Source organism: Amphiprion ocellaris, chromosome 9, assembly GCF_022539595.1.
Source record: "Amphiprion ocellaris isolate individual 3 ecotype Okinawa chromosome 9, ASM2253959v1, whole genome shotgun sequence".
In the NCBI taxonomy this organism is placed as follows: domain Eukaryota; kingdom Metazoa; phylum Chordata; class Actinopteri; family Pomacentridae; genus Amphiprion; species Amphiprion ocellaris.
In genome coordinates, this window is record NC_072774.1 from 20,048,087 (window position 1) to 20,068,013 (window position 19,927).

Below are 19,927 nucleotides of genomic sequence, written 5' to 3' on the forward strand. Positions count from 1 at the left end.
CACTCAGATGTTATTTTCGTCATGTCCACTTTTAGTTTGTACTAGTTTAGCAACAAGGGGGATCGATTCTATGCAAGAACCCACAGAAGATAGTGAATTGGTGTTACGCGCAGAGCCACCGTATTAGTTTTGTGGAGAAATGCGTACTTGCTGAAGAGTAACTTCACAGCAGAGGTCATGAGAGAGTCGAGGCTGAGGAAAACAGTTTCAAAGTGCCAGCGGGCGGAGCGGAGCTGGGAGGAGAGGAGGGCGGGTCAAATGGAGAGGAATAGTGGGAATGTTAGTGGATATGTGATCTGAGCGGAGGTGGAGAGTCACCTGGGGAACTACGAGATCACGCAACTGTGCGTCTCTTAATGGAAGTTGCCCGGACTGGGGACATGCATTGAGATCCAGCTGCGGAATAAAGGCACAAAATGTACACGTCGGAGCGCAGGCGAATGAGCCTGCGAGAGGTGAAGAGGAGGGATCCAGTTTGGGTGTCCGCTGGGAGTTTGTGGCAGGACTCTCTGGCCATGGAGCTGAGTGCCAGCAGCGGCTCCGGTAAACCGATCGTCTCTCCACGGAGTCGGAGCAGAGCGGTGTCCGTGGCTTACATTGTCAACGAGGACGCATCGGTGCCGCAAACTGAGGAGAACTTGTCGCTAAAATGCCTCAAGGAAGCCTGTGCGGACGCGCACGCTGCTTTTAAAACCATTTCTTTCGAGAGGATATCACTGGGAACCACAGACATCCTGGATAGTTTCTACAACGCAGGCAAGTGCAGGCATGCTGACTGGAGGGTAATTTGAATGACACATATGCGCAGTGCTACGCCAATTACGCAAACTCACCCGCCCTTTTGAATTCCCCACGCAGATGTAGCAGTGGTGGAGATGAGTGACACTTTCTGCCAGCCTTCTCTTTTCTACCACCTTGGAGTCAGAGAGAGTTTCAGTATGACTAATAACATAATTCTCTACTGTTACAAGCAGGATAGTGATCTACAGGCGGTCAAGGTAACACGTGTTTTTCTGTGTTAAAAATTGAGGTGATGGTGAAACTAAAGCTGCAGACTTGGCTGGATTAGACAGTGTGCAACACCTCTGGGCCCAATAGACACTAAGAGTTTCTATTCAGGTGTGTGTTTTACTGTGTGCACTGCCCTTAATGGAAGTGAGAGAAGTGGAGACAGTCACTAGACACTGGCACTTTGTTGTTGCCTCCAGGCTCCCTTCCATGTTAATTCAGCCATGGCTGCAGCTAATGAATATTTCATTATTGGTTAGTCTGCTGATTATTACTCTGCAACAATGCTATACAATTGATCAGATCCTAACTCTTTCTTTGTCCAATCAAACAGCAAAATACAAAGACATTCAGTTTTCAAATCATTCACAAATGGGAATTGCATGAATTGCAAAAAGATGATCAAATTAAACTTTTAGTGATTTATAAAAGAATAATAAATGTAAGAAATCATTTAAAAAAAAGTTTTATCCTATTTGTTCTCACTGTTAAACACTTTGTAACTGTGTGTTTTGAAAGGTGCTATACAAATATGTAAAGTTACTATTACTATTATTATTATTATTATCCAAGGTAACAGTAAAAATGCTTAGACTACTGGAAAGTGATGCTTCAGAGGCCATGCAAGATCTCGCAGTGCGAAGTTGCCGGCTTATAATGCATGCATTGTCTTCCTTCAGGAGCAGTGTGGAAGTTACACCTTCATCCCTTACGTGGTGTCACCTCAGGGCAAAGTGTTTGCTTGCGATGCCACAATGATGACTTGTATTAAAGAGCTGATGCAGCCTAGTTTTCAGCTGGAGCCCCTGCTGACCCCGCTGGTGGAGAGACTGGTGCATCTGCTGAACAACGTGCACATTCAGTCCAGGTCAGGCATGAACTGCAGGGCTCTGTTCACCATCACCATGCGCTTTGTCAGAAACATTACCATTTGCCTATGAGGCAGTTTTCCACACCTGCTTGGCAGATTCATTGGAGATTATGAAATTGTGCAATATTATGCCTTCTCTGACAGTGAATACTTTCGGGAGTCAATCAGGCATGAGATTCGTATGGCACGGGAGAGGTTCAGTGGCCAAGCCCTGAGTGACGAGTTGAGCCGCATCCAGAAACGATTGGATAGTGTCGAGCTGCTCACCCCTGATATCGTTATGAACCTGTTGTTGTCCTACAGGGACATACAGGTATGTATTTACACGTCTCTGTGTGTAGTATATTCCTATGTATGAAATGTGCAAAAGATCTAAAGACATATGGTTGTGGGCATTATTTGGACAAATCTATGTGTCTTCAAGCATAGGGGTGGGACAAAATATCTTACAATATATTGTATCATCTCCTCTTGCGATAAATTATTGATACACTGGTACCGCACATAAATACTTTTATTAAATCATACAGGCATTGCTGGCTCTGAATGATTTCCTATAACCAGTCGGACTTAGCAGAGTTACTATTGCATAACTAGTCATGGTGGTGTCTATCAAATGAATGAGAGTAAAGTGAAGTAATCCGTGGTGAAAAAGGAGAAATTCACAAGGAGAAAATGACAGACAGCACAAGCAGCAGGAGAAAGCAAATCAGAAGGCTAATTAATTAAACTCATACATAAATAAAATTCAGTATTAAGAATGCACACATACACTGACGTCACAATGTAGTGAACACATAATTTCTCCATTTTGCCTTTTTTCTTCTACAGTTACACACATATGACATATCATAGATGGTTTTCTGGCAGTGTATTGAGTATTGCAGAACACTGTATCATGATACTATTGTTATTGTGGGGAAATGATCCCGTTGGTGTCGTAGGTTACACTGTGATTCTAACCCCTATTAAACAGTAGTTAACCAAATCCCAAGATTACATTTTCCTTTTATTATGAACAAACTGGCCGTTGAGGTTTAAATTGATATTGTTAATAATTATTGCAATAATGTAAAGTATTTCATGTCAGCGTGATACACAATAAATTGTGTTTCTGCACCCTTTTTTTGTCAGGACTATGATGCCATGATCAAACTGGTGGAGACTCTAAACAACCTGCCAATGTGCCTGATAACAAGACATCAGAATATCAAGTTTCATTATATATTTGCTCTAAACAGGTACCCACATTATTGATTCTGCATCTGGATTTGCTTAGTATAATTCTGCCAACATAGTTAGATAATTGTCAGCTCCTCCTCTCTAGTTTCAGCTTTTTGTTCATTCCTATTGTGTAGCTTTTATTTGCTTTGTATGTATGCAAGATATATAGGGCTTTGTAAAAGCTGCATCATTGTTGACATTATTACATTTCCCCCTGCTAGGAGGAATCACCCTGGAGATCGTGCAAAGGCTTTGGAATTAATTCTGCCCATTGTAGAGTCGGCGAACAAGGTGGCATCAGACGTCTACTGCCTGTGTGGACGGATCTACAAAGACATATTCATGAACTCAGGGTTCACTGACCAGCGCAGCAGAGACCAGGCCGGCTATTGGTACAGTCCATTTGGTTGTTTGTTGGTCTGCTCACACAAACCTACACCCTATTAAAGACTAACTGTTTTTGTGACTGTAGCAGTTAATGCTTTGTTATTTTGCAGATGTACTTATTGCTCCCTGTCTGACCTACATAATTTCTACACATTATTTGTCAGGTATGGAAAAGCTTTTGAGACAGAGCCAACCATTCACTCAGGCATCAACAACGTGGTCCTCTTGATGGCAGCTGGCCATGAATTCGAGACTTCTATTGAACTGCGCAAAATAGGTGCTTCATGCTTTTTCTTTTTCCACCAAGGAGATGATTTATTACAGAAGCCTGCTTGGATAGTCTTTGCGCAGTGTACGTTTATTGACTACAGATTTATTATATTACCTTCACATTACACTTTTACCTATAGGGGTAGGAACTTCAAAACTTTGTTATCTACAGTCCTAATTCATATATGATTTTGGTGACATTTCACGTGTCCTTGATATATAAGCTGGATAAAATGTCTTAGAGCTTTTTTCACATCACTCAAATTTTGAAAATTATTTCATTTCAAAGAGAGCGTTTCTACATATCACTGTTGAGCTGCACTTCATAACACTGTACATACTGTGTCAGGATATGTTCAAGTCAATACTTGTCCTTTGGATAGATTTATCAACTCAAGTCTATGTAATGTTGCATTCATGTTGGTTGATTTGTGTCAATGATGCACATAGTGTGTAAGCACATAAAAACACTGTAGTGCTTTGTTTTCGCTTCATCTCAACACTGGAAGATAAATGAACTTGTAGTTATTGCACAGAACCAACATTTGTTTATTTCTTAATAAGCTATTTGATTCATGCTGTTATGTTGATGTCTAGGTGTGACTATAAGCACCCTGCTTGGGAGAAAGGGTAGTTTGGAGAAGATGAAGGACTACTGGGATGTAGGATTCTACCTCGGAGCAAATATCCTCGCTAGTGAACACAGAAAAGTCATTGAGGCGTCTGAGAAGCTCTACAGACTCAAGGCTCCTATTTGGTGAGGCTTAAGAACCCACACTTGATAAGTTGTGGCCATGCAGGTCTAGGTGTGAATCATCATCAAGATTCATTTACCAGGGTATATTTGTTTAATTACTTGATTTCAAAATATCTTGTGGATTAGAAAGTATTTAGAAGGATACATGCTTATTTTATACTCATTTTATTGGGACTAAAAATTCACGTTTGTCTCAGGTTTGTGGCATCCATTATGGAGACATACATACTGTACCGTCAGTTTGCCAAGCTGCCAGAGGTTAGATCTCCTAAACAAGATACAGTGGACTTCTGGATGGAGCTGCTTTTGCAGACCTGTAAACCCACCATCTCAACAGACCGCTGCCCAGTAAGACAACAGTGATTAGTTTAACAGTTACCGTAACAATAAACCAAAAACCTTAGTAAGAAAATATACAACAGGACGCACCTCTGCTTATTTGGGATTTGAATTTTGAATTGCGGTGTTTCAGGTACTTGTTCTGGAGCCCAGCAAAGTCCTCCAACCAGCTATTGTCTGTGTTAGCGAGGAAGATGAAAGTCGCACTGTCCAGTTAAAACATGTCACAACCCTAAAGGTATGTAGGTCTTCCAACTCCCGGAGACTCTCTGATCTGAATATCTTGTGTCTGTGTACATACTGTACCTACAGAATGTAGAATATATTGCATGATGTAAGAAAAAAAAATAGTCTCGTCATATCAATAGTCATTAATTTATGGGCCAGTGAGTGTTGAAACTGGGGAGAGTCATTGTGTGTTTAAAAAACGCAACTTTCCACGGTGCCACAGAGCTGTGGTTGTTTAGTATGTTATGTAGGTGCATGCAAATTGAAGCTGGCTTGTCATGTGCATAACCATTGTATTGGCAGTATTGTGTGTTTTAAATTTGTATTTAATTCTACAGAAAGGCTTATACCAGTGGACTTTCCCAGCATCTGCAATACGGGGAGTGAGGTAAGTGGAGTACAGTATGTGCAAACATCTCTTCTCAGTTCTGGGTGTGTCCGAGCCAACAGCAAAGCCAGAGGACTCAAAACATACGGGTTGTCTGGGGAACCTTGGCAGACTGTCAGATTTCTGTTATGTCAATATAGTTTAATGCTTTGCTTCTTTGTTTCTGTGCTTTCTGTATATTCCCTTGTGCCTACTCAGCATTGTTACTGTGTACTTCAACCTTGTCTTGTCTGTGAATTTGCCACTTAAGCAATTTTTAGTAAATACCCAAAACCATCAGGTGCTGGGCAGCTTATAATAACCAAACAATTTCATCAGACTGGTATCACTGTGGAAAGATGAAAAGCACATTTTCTGTGGGAGCAGGGTCTTGCTTTTCATCTGCATTAATGATTTAGTGAAATTTCCCCCATTCATTTTCCTAAAGTGTACTCTAAAAATCAAACATTAGCCATTGCTTCAATACAACAGAATGGGCTTAACACATAAAGACGGTGTGGTGACTGCAACAGTGTCTAGTGTGTTCAGCAGAATCCCATTTCCATACGAATTATCTAAACAAATACATTGGAGCTTTGACTAATTCCAGTATGTATTTGCTTCTTTCTCTCTAAAGCGCTTCAAAGATCGATGAGCGGAGCTGCTTCCTCTATGTCCACTACAACTCAGATGACTTCCAGCTCTGCTTCCCCTCTGAGAGTCACTGTAAAGGGTGAGTGAATAATAGATTTACGAAGACACAGCAAGGCAGTTTGTTTGCGTGTGTGCATGTGTGTGAGGTCGTGTGAATGACTTGTTCACTGACCAACTGACTGGCCTGATAAACAGAAACAGACCATCAGTACAGGGTGCAGGGAGACTGCTAGGATGTCAACAGGGAAACAGGCAAACCAGCTTTTCCAGACTAAGTGTGATGTAATAACTCTCTTTGAGTCATATTTCCTTTATTGCCCTCTAAAAAAATCCCCTTAGGGCAGATTTTTTGTCACTCTTGCTTCAAAAGCCACTTGACCCAAATCACACACGCACAGAAAACAATTTGCCTAGCCTCCACTGCCATCTAGCACTACAGATAGATTCGGTTGTGAGGGTAACTGCTGTAACCTCTGCTGTGAGTGAACTCAGTTTTGTTTGTGCTACTCAAAGCATTGCTAAATAAATGACTTTTCTCAGATTACATCTGCTTTCTCAGGATTGTTTTCATCGGAACCATTTCCAAACAAATTGAAGTAAAATTGAAACTACCTGCATACTTACATGTTAACTGTAGTTAGTTGCGATGAAACAATGCTGGAAATGATTTTTGTGATTTACACTGACTCATTCCTTTGAGGCAGCAAACACAAGTTGTGTCTACATAACCAACCAGATTCCTGGTCAGAATAATATACAGTTTTGCTGAGGAATCTCATATGAAATCAGTAGTATTTTGTCAGTCAAAACCAATATACACTGATCAGCCACAGCTTATAGCCACAGACAAGTGTCAGTATTGATCACTTTGTTAAAGTACAATGTTCTGCTGGGAAACTTTGGTTATCGGCATTTATGTGGATGTTACTAGTTCATGCACATTCCACCCACGTTGACATTGTCCTAGATCAAGCACACTCCCTATGGCAAGGTCTCCCCCAGCAGGATAGTGTGGCCCACCACAGAACAAAACTACTCAGCAATGGCGCCAGAAACAACCTAGAGCCTGAGGCATTGACCTGGTCTCCAAACTACCAAGATCCCAATTTGATGGAGCATCAAAAGGATTTGCCTATAGAAGCCAGATCCACAAAAAATCTGTTGCTAGGGACCCACAACATGCCCCTAGAGGTCTCATGCCCATGGCCTGATGACCCTGAGCTGTTTTTGTGGCATGGAGGTAACCTACACAATATTTGGCAGGTGGTTTTAATGTAGTGTCTGATTTATCAATATTGGAAACAGGCAGGCATTGGTAGCATGCTTCAGTTCAGTTCAGTTTTATTTATAGAACACCAATTCACAACATGTGTCATCTCATAGCACCTAATATACTAAGGTGAAGACCTTACAAATTTTGATCAGAAAACTCCCCAAAAAACTAAATTCTCTTTGGATTTCCTTTGAAGAAGCAGTTGGCAACGGTGGGAAGGAACCAAAAAACCACCCCTTTAACAGGGAGGAAATAAACAAAATCCCAGACAGAACCAGCTCAGGGAAGGCGGCCATCTGCCTCGACTGGTTGGAGTGAGAGTAGGGCTGAGGGGGGTTGTGGGAATGGTTGGGGTGGGGATAACAGGTTTCTCATTTATAACTGAGACTGAGCTTTTTTATTAAATCATCTGCGACTAATTAATGTTAATTCCATGAGAGCAACATGTATTTGTGTGTCTTGTGAAAAAAAACATGAACAAGCTCAGAATTCACTTCTAAAAACAAGCAGGTCGATACAGTTAGGTTCAGTCTGCGCACTGGGGATTCTAGGGGAAAGGGAATTTCTCCCACACACTGGACACTTGCCCTTTATGGGTAAATTCTGTGTCAAAAACCTACAGTTACATCTTAGGGTATTTGTGTTCGCTTAACTTGAACTGACATTCACTGAAACCCCATTCTCATCTATATTAATGTTTTTTCACAATGTTTTCTGACTAGTTTCTGCGAGCTGGTGAACTCCCTGCTTCAACAGGCTGAAGACCCTGCTCATGACCTCGAACATCTAACTGAAGGAATACTAGAGGTCAGTCACAGTCCTTCATTCCTATGATGCAATGCAGGCTCTATTTTAGATCTCACTCGCTTTACCAAGTAGGAAAACAACTGCAGTTGCTGAGTAAAATCAAGTTCTCAAGCACAGAATCAATCCTGTAAGATAATTTCACAGTTTTCACATAATATCCCATTGTGTATACTGTAGTATTGGAAAATAGAAACATACAGAAGTTGTGTTCTCAAGGCAGGAATCCCTGAATGAAGTACCTTTTTCTTTGCGCATTTCTCTTTCTCTTGTGAAATTCCTCACGATTCTGCAGACAGTTCACATCCAGTCACTCCATATTCATTCATGCCGTCTTTATCTCATTCTGTAGTACATATATGAGACCAACGAGAATGGCAACAAGGTGGTTCTTGGTAAAGGGACGTATGGTGTTGTTTACGCAGGACGAGACCTGAGCAACCAAGTACGCATCGCCATCAAGGAGATCCCTGAGAAAGACAGCACGTATGAGAAACATGTTTTTTTTTATTCAGAATCAACTTTCCCAAGGGAATTCTAAGCTGTACTGTTTCTCAAATGTTCTTCAGACAATCTCCTTAACGGGAAGGGATTTGGCAGAGATCACAATCACTAGCACTGTCAGCTCCCCAGTGCTTTTTTGAGACATATGGGTAGATAGATAAGGGTTTATCCTTTCCATTTTTGCTTTATTTTCAGTCAATAGTTTTGATATTTGGGGGCCATATATATCTACCAGAGGAATCCAAAGGAATCCTCTACAACATCAGCTAATAGTGTTTTTTAAGCTTTTAAGGCAGGAAGTTAAGCAATAGCGTCCCGTAGACCATCACATTTCTTTACTTCAAAGGCAAACCTGATCATTTTGTGACCCTTAGGTTCTTTGTACCTCCTATGTATTAATAGCAGCTTTGAGTAAAGTTTCCTTTTTATCTAATAAATGCTATATACCCTGTATGTATCAGAGAGGAAATTTAGTTTAAAAGACTCTGTTGACACAATTTAGTTAAGCCTCTGCTGTATTGTTTGACCAATAATAGTGGTTTATTTAAAATGAGGGAGTTTTAAAACACCAGATTCAATGCATGAGTGTTTGTGTGAGTTTGTTTACCCAAGAAACACAATTTCTGCACGCCACAAAGTTTCTGCATGTTTGAAATAATAGCTCTAATGGGATGTTTATTGGTGATTTTGTAAAATCTCTCAATGACAGTTTTATGCCTTTGTGTTGCCCAGGTATTCCCAGCCCCTCCACGAGGAGATAGCTCTACACAAGAGGCTTAAACACAGAAATATTGTTCAGTACCTGGGTTCTGTCAGTCAGGATGGTTTTATCAAGATCTTCATGGAAGAAGTGCCAGGAGGTAAAAATGCTAAAGATTTAAACTTCTAATACTCTCAGCAGGAGATACTAATCAAGGGTAAATATCCATTACTGGATTACATTAGTCAGCTCTAATAATTTAAAACTTTTAAGCAATGTTTTTGTTCTTTCTGGTAGTGTCTCTGACTAGAATTAGCCAATGGTATTTAAAATTAGTCATAATACATATGAAGGCAGGAAGGAAGCCTTTTTGATGTGGCGTAATAATTTAATTTAATTTAAGGAATTGTTTCTGCCTATGCAAGTACTGATCACTTGCATTTGACATAGAAATAATTACTAATTCATCTAACTGGCCTGACAAATACATCATTCCATTTCAAGGTAATTTACAACCTGATAATTATACACTCACATAGTAATATTAGGTCACTAGGAGAAACTGTTCTTTGGAGCATGGAGGACTTGGACGGAAGTCATGTCTTTGTTGCGTGGAAATTCCATAACATACGGAAACACTGTCACAGCTTTTAAGTCTGCATTTCCTGTGTGACTATTCTACAGGGATTGTGACTTTGTAACACGATCCTCCCTTTATTAAGCATTAAGGAAATCATGTGTTCAGATTTGTTAATGCATGTGTGATTGTGTAACAGTCACTGGAAACCAGTTTTAAAGAAGTGGGTGGATCCAAAGACTTCCTGTTCATTGCAGAAAAACATTTCAGACCTTGACATCATTGTAAGAAAATGACATTTGAAATATTTCATTGGAAATGTGAACAATTTCGATCAATATCTTTGACATTGCAAATAAAGAGAAATAACTCTCTTACAGTTTGTCTTTGAGTGTGACATTAAAAGTAGAAATAGCATTTTGTTCATTTCCATGCCTTCATTTGCATGTGAGGAATAACATTTTCACAAAAGCTTTTATTTAAAAATAATATGATCTTAAAATTTTGCTTTGCTGCTTGTAGGAAGTTTGTCGTCTCTTCTGCGCTCTAAATGGGGTCCTCTGAAAGACAATGAAGCCACCATCATCTTCTACACCAAGCAGATCCTTGAGGGACTCAAATACCTTCATGATAATCAGATAGTCCACAGAGACATTAAGGTGAGCAGAGAACCCTAAAACCAATGGCAAGTAATCATCTTGTTGCTCAAAAATATTTTCAACTTAGATTGGTATAGAATAGTAGTGCTTGTCTTGCCTCTCCTATAGGGGGACAATGTATTGATCAACACCTATAGTGGAGTGCTGAAGATCTCTGATTTTGGAACCTCTAAACGGTTAGCGGGGATTAACCCCTGCACTGAGACATTTGCTGGTGAGCAGCTGACATTTATGTCTCTTTTTAAATACATTAGAAGGATATACTGGATTTTTATACCTGCAAACTAACTAAAATAACTGTATTAAATTATTTTTATGGTGAATTTTTTATAGGAACTCTTCAGTACATGGCCCCTGAGATTATAGACCAAGGGCCTCGAGGTTATGGGAAGCCAGCAGACATCTGGTCCCTAGGATGCACTATCATAGAAATGGCAACAGGCAAAACACCCTTTCATGAGCTGGGAAGTCCTCAGGCTGCCATGTTCAAGGTAAGGAGGAGAAAGTTGTGGTGTTTACATAAAAGGAAATTGGGCAAATAGAGACTTGTTTCAACAGTGACAGTAGACATTGGTAGAGTAGTAAAGTACGCCCGTGGAATGAAATCTCATAATACATTTTGGACTGACAAATTTGAATGGATTATTACTGTATTTGGTACAGCTATTACTAATTAATTAATTGTATTTGATCATTTCTTAACTTTTAACTTCAATGTTTTGTATAGTCAGTGATTTATTTGGTTTCATTTAGTGCCAATAAAAACCTGAGTTTGTCAGTCATAATCCCAAATTGGGAGTGAACGTGAACACTATTTACAAGTCACATAATTATTACAATAACACTGACACAACATCAGTTCAGCTACAGAAAGAAATTAGCATACCCAGCATAGCATGACAATCTCAGGGCAAAGTTCTCGATGAAAATAAACGATTTCCCCTTGATTGGAAATACTATAATCTCCTTTAAAATCCTTTTCTGTCATTACCCTTTAAACAATCCCATTCAGGTGGGCATGTTTAAGATTCACCCCAAGGTTCCAGAGTGCATGTCAGATGAAGCCAAGGACTTCATCATGAACTGTTTCGAGCCAAACCCAGACGACAGAGCCTCGGCTACAGAGCTGTTGAAGGATGTCTTCCTCAGATCTTCCCCAAGAAGGAAGGCTAAAGCGCCGCAGGAATCAGGACCTAAAGACTACCTTTCTACTGGTGAGGCTTTATCGCACTTGAAAGTCACATGTTGCTCCTCTTATCTTATCTGCTTTTGTAATCTAGTTTATCTGAATTACCTTCCATTCTCATTGCAAATTATTCTATGATTGTAGTGTTTTCCCCCATTGCATCACTCTCACATTCATTGTATTACATCTCGATTTGTCTTGTTCTGTGCACCTATTAAGTGTCAAGCGTTGTTGTGAAACCTAGTCAATGTCAGAGATTTTTAACAATGACATACAGTATCTAACACAATCTCACCCGGTTTTGCAGCTGATTATCAGCGCAGCCTGTCTGTGCCGGTCTCCATCCTTGTGGAGGACACCGATTCATACTCCGACTCAATTGATCTGTCTTGTTCTCTGGATCTGAGGAGGCATCAGTCAAACCTCAGAGCAGATGAAACCCCAGAGAGCCCACCCAGCACCAGCAGCTTCTTGCTGTGAGTTGCACTATTGCTCAACAGAAAATCAAAGCCATATTATTTCTGCACCAAATTTGCAGGATCTTACATCAGTGACAAACCACACTGTGGTTTCAGTTTGAGAGCCTGATGAAGTTAGATCCTGTCTGGGTAAAAATAAAGGGGATGTGATGCCACAGTCAGCAGTTACCTTGTATTACATATCAAAAAAACATGTAAATCGCATATATATTATTGATTTGATTATTCTAATTTCCACCTCCTTTTCATTTCAGCATATTCACTGCTTATTTTTTAAAATTTGTATTCATTGATCTTGTTTGGTTCATCTCTTTGCTGCCCCCTGCTGTCCAGAATACCAGACGACTCTGCATCGGACCTGAGCAGTCCAGCCGCAACAGAGGAGAATATTGGTCTTTTTATGCTGAGAAAGGACAGTGAAAGAAGAGCCACACTGCACCGAGTTCTCACTGAATATATCAGTAATGTCGTCTCAAATATACAGGAGTCTGTGCCTCAGGTAGGTGAAGGAAAGGCCCAACAGCATGTCAAAATGTAGTGTTCATTAAGTGCATGGCAGAATTTTCTTTCAAATTCTCAGACTGACGCTTGGGTCTCAAATAATTAGTTGTGATGGGATGTTTATCAGTATCTGGAAGTTTAGCTTATAGGCAAAGATTGCGTCGAATAAGCCCAGACTGTTCCGTTCTCAGATTGATATAACGCAAATCCTTTTGTGATGCTGTTGGCATTGTGGCATCCAAAGATATGAACCTACAACAGATACAGCAGCTACGGGACATGACTGTTTGCAGTGAGTGCAAAATTTACAAATAAAGTTTGCTTCTGAGTTAATAAGCCCGAGGCAGCTTTGAGTTATTTGGCAGTTGTTTTCCAATTAAATGCTGTCATGTCTTATATCATGCAGCACATTTCCACAGACTATTACAGCTGTCAGTATAATTCATCCTTTTTTTCCCTCCTTCTTTTTCCTTTGTAATTTTTCATCGTCTCAACTTGTATGCACTTAAGAGGGACTTTTTATGGAGTGCAAGAATAAATGAAAGTATAAGAGTTGACATCCAGATTTTGCCTTATGATTTTAATTCACACCTAAAGGTAAAATATCTTCATTATAATCCCAAAGGTTTAGGGAGGAACAGAAATTTTGGTGATTAAATAATGAACATTATTAGTATCATTGTTTTCACATAAACATATCATATTGGTCAACTCTTAAAAAACTGTTCATCCAGATGAAGAGCACTATTGAGAGATGAAATCTTCCAAAACAAGAAAGACAAATGTATCCTCAGTTTCCTTTCCTCTTTTTTTCTATCAAAAGTTTGGGGATGGATCGTGTGTCACTGCAGACCACATCACCACACTTATTACCTGTTTGGGAGACAACATCCGCTCACCAGACAAGAAACAGCTGACCAGTGGGCTGTTGGACCTACGAGAGACGCTGCTTGCGGCCGCAGTACCGCTGAACAACCTACAGGCGGTGCTCTTTAGCTTCCAAGATGCAGTAAGTTATCTCTGAGCCAAGACAGATTTTCCTGATGATTATGCTGATCTTGGTTTGGCAAGATTTTTAAAGGTACAGTGCATCAAAAGTATCACTGAGTCTCCTTATGTTTATACTGAGCCATTTTCTCTGTATTTAGGTGAAAAGGGTGTTGAGGCAGCAACAGGTGAAACCTCATTGGATGTTTGCTCTGGATAATCTGCTGAGGCAGGCAGTACAGGATGCCATAACTGTACTTCTACCAGGTACAGCTGGCATATATTTCATTCAATATCATGTTGAACAGTTGCTGTTTAATGGAAAGAAACAATTAAAAACCACATATTTATGCCAAAGACACATCGTCAAGCGGCTCTTCAGTTAATATTTTTCTCTCAATATGTATCTGCTGTGTTTATTTTTGTCATTTATTCATTTTCTTGCTTGCTTACCTGTATGTCTACCACCCTTGCCACCCCATTGTCTGCCTCTCAGAACTGAAACTCCAGCTGCAGTCCTCATTTGAGATTGAGGACAGCACTCCCGAGGAACAGTATGCTGACCCAGACACTCCTGTAGCTCTTGTCCCTGACCACCTGGTAGCGCCAGTAAACACACAGCAGCCAGCACCCATAAATGAGGTCCAGCCTACAGAGAGCCCTAACTCCCCTACAGACCTCATCCTTAACACCAACTGTCCCCTCAGTGAGAAACTGAGAGACCTGCGAATAGAGACCAGGAGGTAGCACTCAGCTGTTGTTTTTATCATGATGATTTTTTTTACATATAAATTTGAAAAGATTCTGTCATTAACAAACTACCCCTAATTAGCAGTTTTTGATTTCCCTTTTAAGTGTTTTCACAGCTAAGTAATCTGGAGTTTGAAAGTAACATTTTTTGGCATAAAAATATGAAAAATCATAAAATAGGCATCTTTATAAGCAGGACACTGTGATGAATACCAATTTTTAGTTGCACTGATTTCTTTCTGCTGACTGGTAATGGCTGTTTGTGTTGTATTTCAGACTGCTGAGTCAGCTGAGTGAAAAAGAGAGAGAGTACCAGGAGCTACTGAGGAACACAGTCCAGAAGAAACAGGAACAGATAGATGCACTGAGGAAAGCAGCTGTTACTGAAGGTACTGTTGTTTTAACCACACACACGTTTACTACATTCATCTAGATACTGACACTATAATGATGTTATTATTGAGTTTGATAGTTTACAGGAGTATGCTTTGTGAGTACCAACTGGGCTTATTGACAGCAGTTCAGATACTGTGGTTCTAGATACAGGTATTGGAAACAGAAATAGGCATTTTTTTGCTAAAAAATAATATAATATTATAATATACCCAGCCAGTATTTCATCCTCTATTAAATTAAACGTAAAAAATATGAAACTATCATAGATGTGATTGTCATGCAGTTTTTAAATAGTCAGCCAGTAGCTTGACATTGACCCAACCAGTACTCCAAGCAGGTTTAAACAAATGTTCAGGAAAATTCTGTTTGATCTGGTGTCATTTTCAACTCCCTAAATCCAGGCAAAGTAAGTCAGTTTGATATGATTCTCATTGTTCATGCTATTATACTTAAAAAGGCTTCACAGGGTAGGTATTTTTACTGCATCAGCTGGTTTCTTTCTTAGTTACTAATATAATAATAATAATAATAATCATGTGTCCTCCTCAGTTCCCCCTGCTTTGTGAGGTCCCTCAGGGGTCAGTTCTTGGATCAATCCTCTTGTTATTGTACATGCTTTCTTTGGGTCATTTGTTCAGCCACTTCAAACATGTCGTAGGTCCATTATGCAGATGATACTCTATTTTTCTGCTAAACCTGATACCTCGAAACAACTGTCCTCCCTTTGTGATTGCTTAGCCACCACTAAAGATTGGATGTCCAGTAGTTTCTTCTTCATCTTAGCCCTGATAAAACAGAAATTCTTTTAATTGGACCTATCTTTGCAACTACAGTTGATCAGCTTATTGGTCTATTTCAACCAAGTATCAAACCTATTGCTAGGCATCTTGCCATCATCTTTAATCAGTATACGACTTTTGACCATATTGTTACTAAGCTCATCCAGTCCTGTTTTCTTGAGCCAATAAATATCACTAAAAGCATATGTATCTTGTTTTCTACATATCTTGAAATATTAACTATTGCTTTCCATTTCTTCCATCTAGATTATTGTAATTCACTCTACACATTCCTCAGTCAAGTCGCTCTAAAAAAGCAATTACAGTTGTTCAAAATGCAGTTTATTGGATATTAACAAGAACAATCTGTTCTTGTGTCCTTTTATTGATTTCGTGTAAAGTTTAGAACAATTTACAATATTCTGTTGAAACATACAAAATGCATACATTACGAAATCAATCTTGATATGCAAGCCTTTTTGTAGACCTCCATATCTGTTTCGGTTCATCTGTCTCTCAATGTACTGTTACATTTTGTAATAAATGCGTACTTTTTCGATTCTACATTTTGTACCTGTGTTTTGGTTCATCAGTTTTCTCAGTTCCGCATTTCATACAGTTAATAACTCTTGCTTTATTATTCTTATTTTTTTCTGTGTGTATAAAACACTTTGGAACTGCATGTTTTAAAGAATGCTGTATGAATAAAGCCTCAGTTGTTATATTTGCTGCAGCCAGTAGATTACAGTAAAGAATATTTGTGTTGTTTCTAACAAAAGCACCCAAGGACCAAGCCATGTTCTAGGAGTTGGTAGGAGCTTAGTCTATAGTCTGACAATTAACCACACAAGCTGCAGCATGATCAGTATTTCATCAAGGGACCAAGCCCTCTTTGGAATATCAATGCCCTCAGTGATTCTCATCACTGTTTCCTAACACTTGTACCAGTCACTCTCACACACCTCGGCTTCAGGCTGACGGGGGATTTCTGCCTGGCTGGTTTCTGTGAGAGGCGTAGGCTGTCAGATCAGCAGCTAATGTGCTCAAACTTGACTTGTAAGTTTGGATAATGATTATACAGTCTGGCTGTGGAAACATGACAAGTGTTTTGTTGTGTGTAGCATAAACACCACTTATTACTCCATGTGTGTAATTTATGTCCACATCAGACAGAACCTAACGGTTGTAAACTCTGTACGTTATAGATGGCGAGTTGGCTTCAAAGAAAAGCTCTAATCCAGAGATGAAGGCTTTGGTACGCTGGCTCAAGTCTGTCCCTGTAGATCAAGACACTATTGATAAGGTAAGCACATCTGAGGCTCAACTTCATCTTTTTTTCACCTTTGACGCTGGTTGGTATTACTCATCCACTTACTCTTAACACATACCTGTGTGATCCTGTTTTCTAGTTGCTCTGTCATGGGTTCACCTTGGACTGTCTCCTCCACATAGCCTCCAGGGACGACTTGATGTACTGTGGAATACGGTGAGTGCCTCCACCCATCACTATTACACAATCTGTCCATGCAGAAACATGGGAAAGGACCGCCCTGTGGTAGTGAAAAAAGATGAAGTCTGCATCATTAGTTTAAATTGCATCAAAAAGGTGTAATGGTGTTTGAGATACCACTTTTGTACCATTGTATTTAAATGATTCAGTCTGTCCAAAATTGCTGTTACAGAGGAGGCATGCTGTGTCGAATCTGGGCAGCCATCACAGCTCGCAGAAAGGCCAAGCTCAGCACACACAATGAGGACTGCGAGGACACTCTTCTTTAGTGGCTGCTCATGTTGTACATCAAAGGACAGGTTTATTGACAGGCTGGCCCTGTATCATCTGGAGAAAAAGAGGCACTACTGAACATAACTCACTTTACAGGGAGCTGATGTAAAGCAAGACAGATATTAGTTACTTTGTTGAACTGTGAATATATTTTTTTAAAGATACTGACTATTTCTACTGAAAGGGAGCATCTACAAATCTTCATGCTAAAGTTAGGTGCTACCAGCACCTTTTTCATATTTTCATTTTTCATTTTCTCAGGGCTTTGGCAAGTGGGACTGCAACTATGCATTGAAAAAAAAAATACCAAGAAGAGTATTAACTAGTCTGCAAACAAACAAGTTTAATTTTTTCTGAAGATGCTGCTCTACTGTCTTTCACAGACAACTGAACAGAACCTAAGTTATTAGGAGCATACTGCATTTAAGATGAATGCCTCTGCATTCTCAGGAAAAAAAAAATCATGGATTGTTTGTAATGTACATCCTGTTAAATTTCGTTCAAATAATAAACAGGACCATTTCATCTCTCAGAATGGCTTATCTGCACACAGCCGGTTGTTGGTAACAGGGTGAGGGTGACGTATGATGGAAGAAGTGATGAATAGCGGAGAACAGTCTTTAAATTCCACGTGTGTTTCCTCATCTGTTTCACAATGTTGACATCTCCTTAGAAACGGTGATGTAAGCTTTGTGTGTGTATCGGTGTGCCTGTGTGGCTGTGTAGGTCTACTGTTTAACTTTTGGAGAGACTAGTTGACAGTTTTTTCTAAATCATTTTATCTACTCCTCAATTCTTCAGTGTGTGAGTAAATGTATACATTTAGACCTCAACTAGACTAGAAACTAGGTAATGTAAGGAATGAAATTTGCATGTTGACTTAAGGTTCTGTTAACAGGGATGTACCTTGATTGAGAGACCGGTTTTTGCACCAGGTAACCATCACACTCACGTAAATGAGTACTGTTGTACTCTTTTTGTCCTTAATTAACTAATTAGAACTTCAGCTAGTCAAAATTTGTCATTCAGAATTAGGAGCTGAGGAAATCTCCTGAGTTTTCTGTCTTTTCAAATGTTGTGATGACTCTCAATTACAATGGGCTCCTGCAATAACCTGACATAATTTAAAATGAAGATAACTGATGCCGACACAATAGGCTGTAAAAGCAATTTTGTTCAGTTTCAGCTGCCTGAAATTTCTTTAAGAAATGGCAATTAAACGTAAAAGCAGCCAAGACCAAGATAACAAGAATACCAAAAAAGCTTTCAGATAAAACCGTACATCTATACAGAAAAGCAGAGCCCCCATATGGCTGGATATGAATGATTCAAAGCAACAGCTCTGCTGTGATGGGGAAAAATTTGGTTCAAATGAGCTCTTGGGGTTGTGACATAGGAAACCCAGTACGTTTAGAGTTAGGAATGGATTCCAGTAAATATCAATAAATTCTGGATGCACATGCTATGCTGCCAGTCAAGAAAGTGAATCTGAAAGGAGAGCGCAATTCTTTTGTTCTTATATGTAGCACATACGTTATCTCACATCTCTTAATATAGTAAGGTTCAGACCTGACAAATTTTAAACAAAGATAACAGAGAAACCACAATTCAAAGTTGCGTTTGGATTCACTTTTAGCAAGCAGTTAGCGACGGGTGGATTTTACAACAGGTCGATGATCTAAAGCATACATCAAAATCAAATTTGACTGATGCTAACTATACCCTGACTTGCTGAAAATCTGAACTGAATAGCTGAATATGATGAAGATGTTTAGCCTTGTGCAACCCATTGTCCTCTTTTGTGCATGACTATCCTAATCAAATGAGGCAAAATCGGCACATGAAAATTTGATCTTTATTTATGTATGCTGTATGTTCAACCCTTCACAGGGCCCAGTGTCAATACACTTAAGCCCATATCATATACAACAGCAACTCCTATAATTTAAAACTGGCATTTATCTTTCCCGTGTTCATAGAATTAGGACATTTGTCATTCATTCAGCATCAGCAAAAAATGAAAAAAAAAACATCTTTCACCACCTTTGGCCATAATACTGATGAGACCTGTCTTGCAATGAAGATCATAAGCTTTGATTTACCTCTGTAATATTCCAGGATGCTGAAAACAACATGGATGAATAAATCATGTCAGGCATCTTTCTCTTGTGTCCTTGGATGGTGTCAGAAAGAGAATTAATAGATGGTATCAGCCAAATTCAATTTGCCATCATCCTGTCCCCTCACTCCAATCCCCCGCTCACATTTGGTTAATAAATGATTATTTGATACACGGAGAAGCATTCTTTTTATATTTTATACTCAAAAAAAATACATCAAACATTTCAAGATGTAGATGATTAGCAATATAAGTATACATGACATATGTGCTAATATTCATCCTGTATCAGAAATACTGGCATCCTTAGCCAGACATTTAAAAA

General features: G+C 39.5%; 1 protein-coding gene across 1 annotated transcript; it reads left to right on the forward strand.

Moving 5' to 3' along the window:
• Window positions 1-266: 266 nt before the first annotated feature.
• Window positions 267-19,643, forward strand: si:ch211-1i11.3 (mitogen-activated protein kinase kinase kinase 5). The gene is made up of 28 exons (XM_023275991.3): window positions 267-756; window positions 859-998; window positions 1,689-1,876; window positions 2,024-2,192; window positions 3,014-3,120; window positions 3,325-3,495; window positions 3,655-3,767; window positions 4,358-4,517; window positions 4,715-4,865; window positions 4,990-5,094; window positions 5,423-5,472; window positions 6,089-6,184; window positions 8,101-8,185; window positions 8,535-8,668; window positions 9,419-9,546; window positions 10,486-10,622; window positions 10,731-10,836; window positions 10,956-11,113; window positions 11,635-11,836; window positions 12,116-12,284; window positions 12,621-12,786; window positions 13,612-13,797; window positions 13,937-14,042; window positions 14,272-14,518; window positions 14,802-14,914; window positions 16,906-17,003; window positions 17,110-17,186; window positions 17,383-19,643. The coding sequence occupies exons 1-28, from the start codon at window positions 417-419 to the stop codon at window positions 17,477-17,479; spliced, it is 3,999 nt and encodes a 1,332-aa protein (XP_023131759.2). The 5' UTR covers window positions 267-416; the 3' UTR covers window positions 17,480-19,643.
• The last annotated feature ends 284 nt before the right edge of the window (window positions 19,644-19,927 follow it).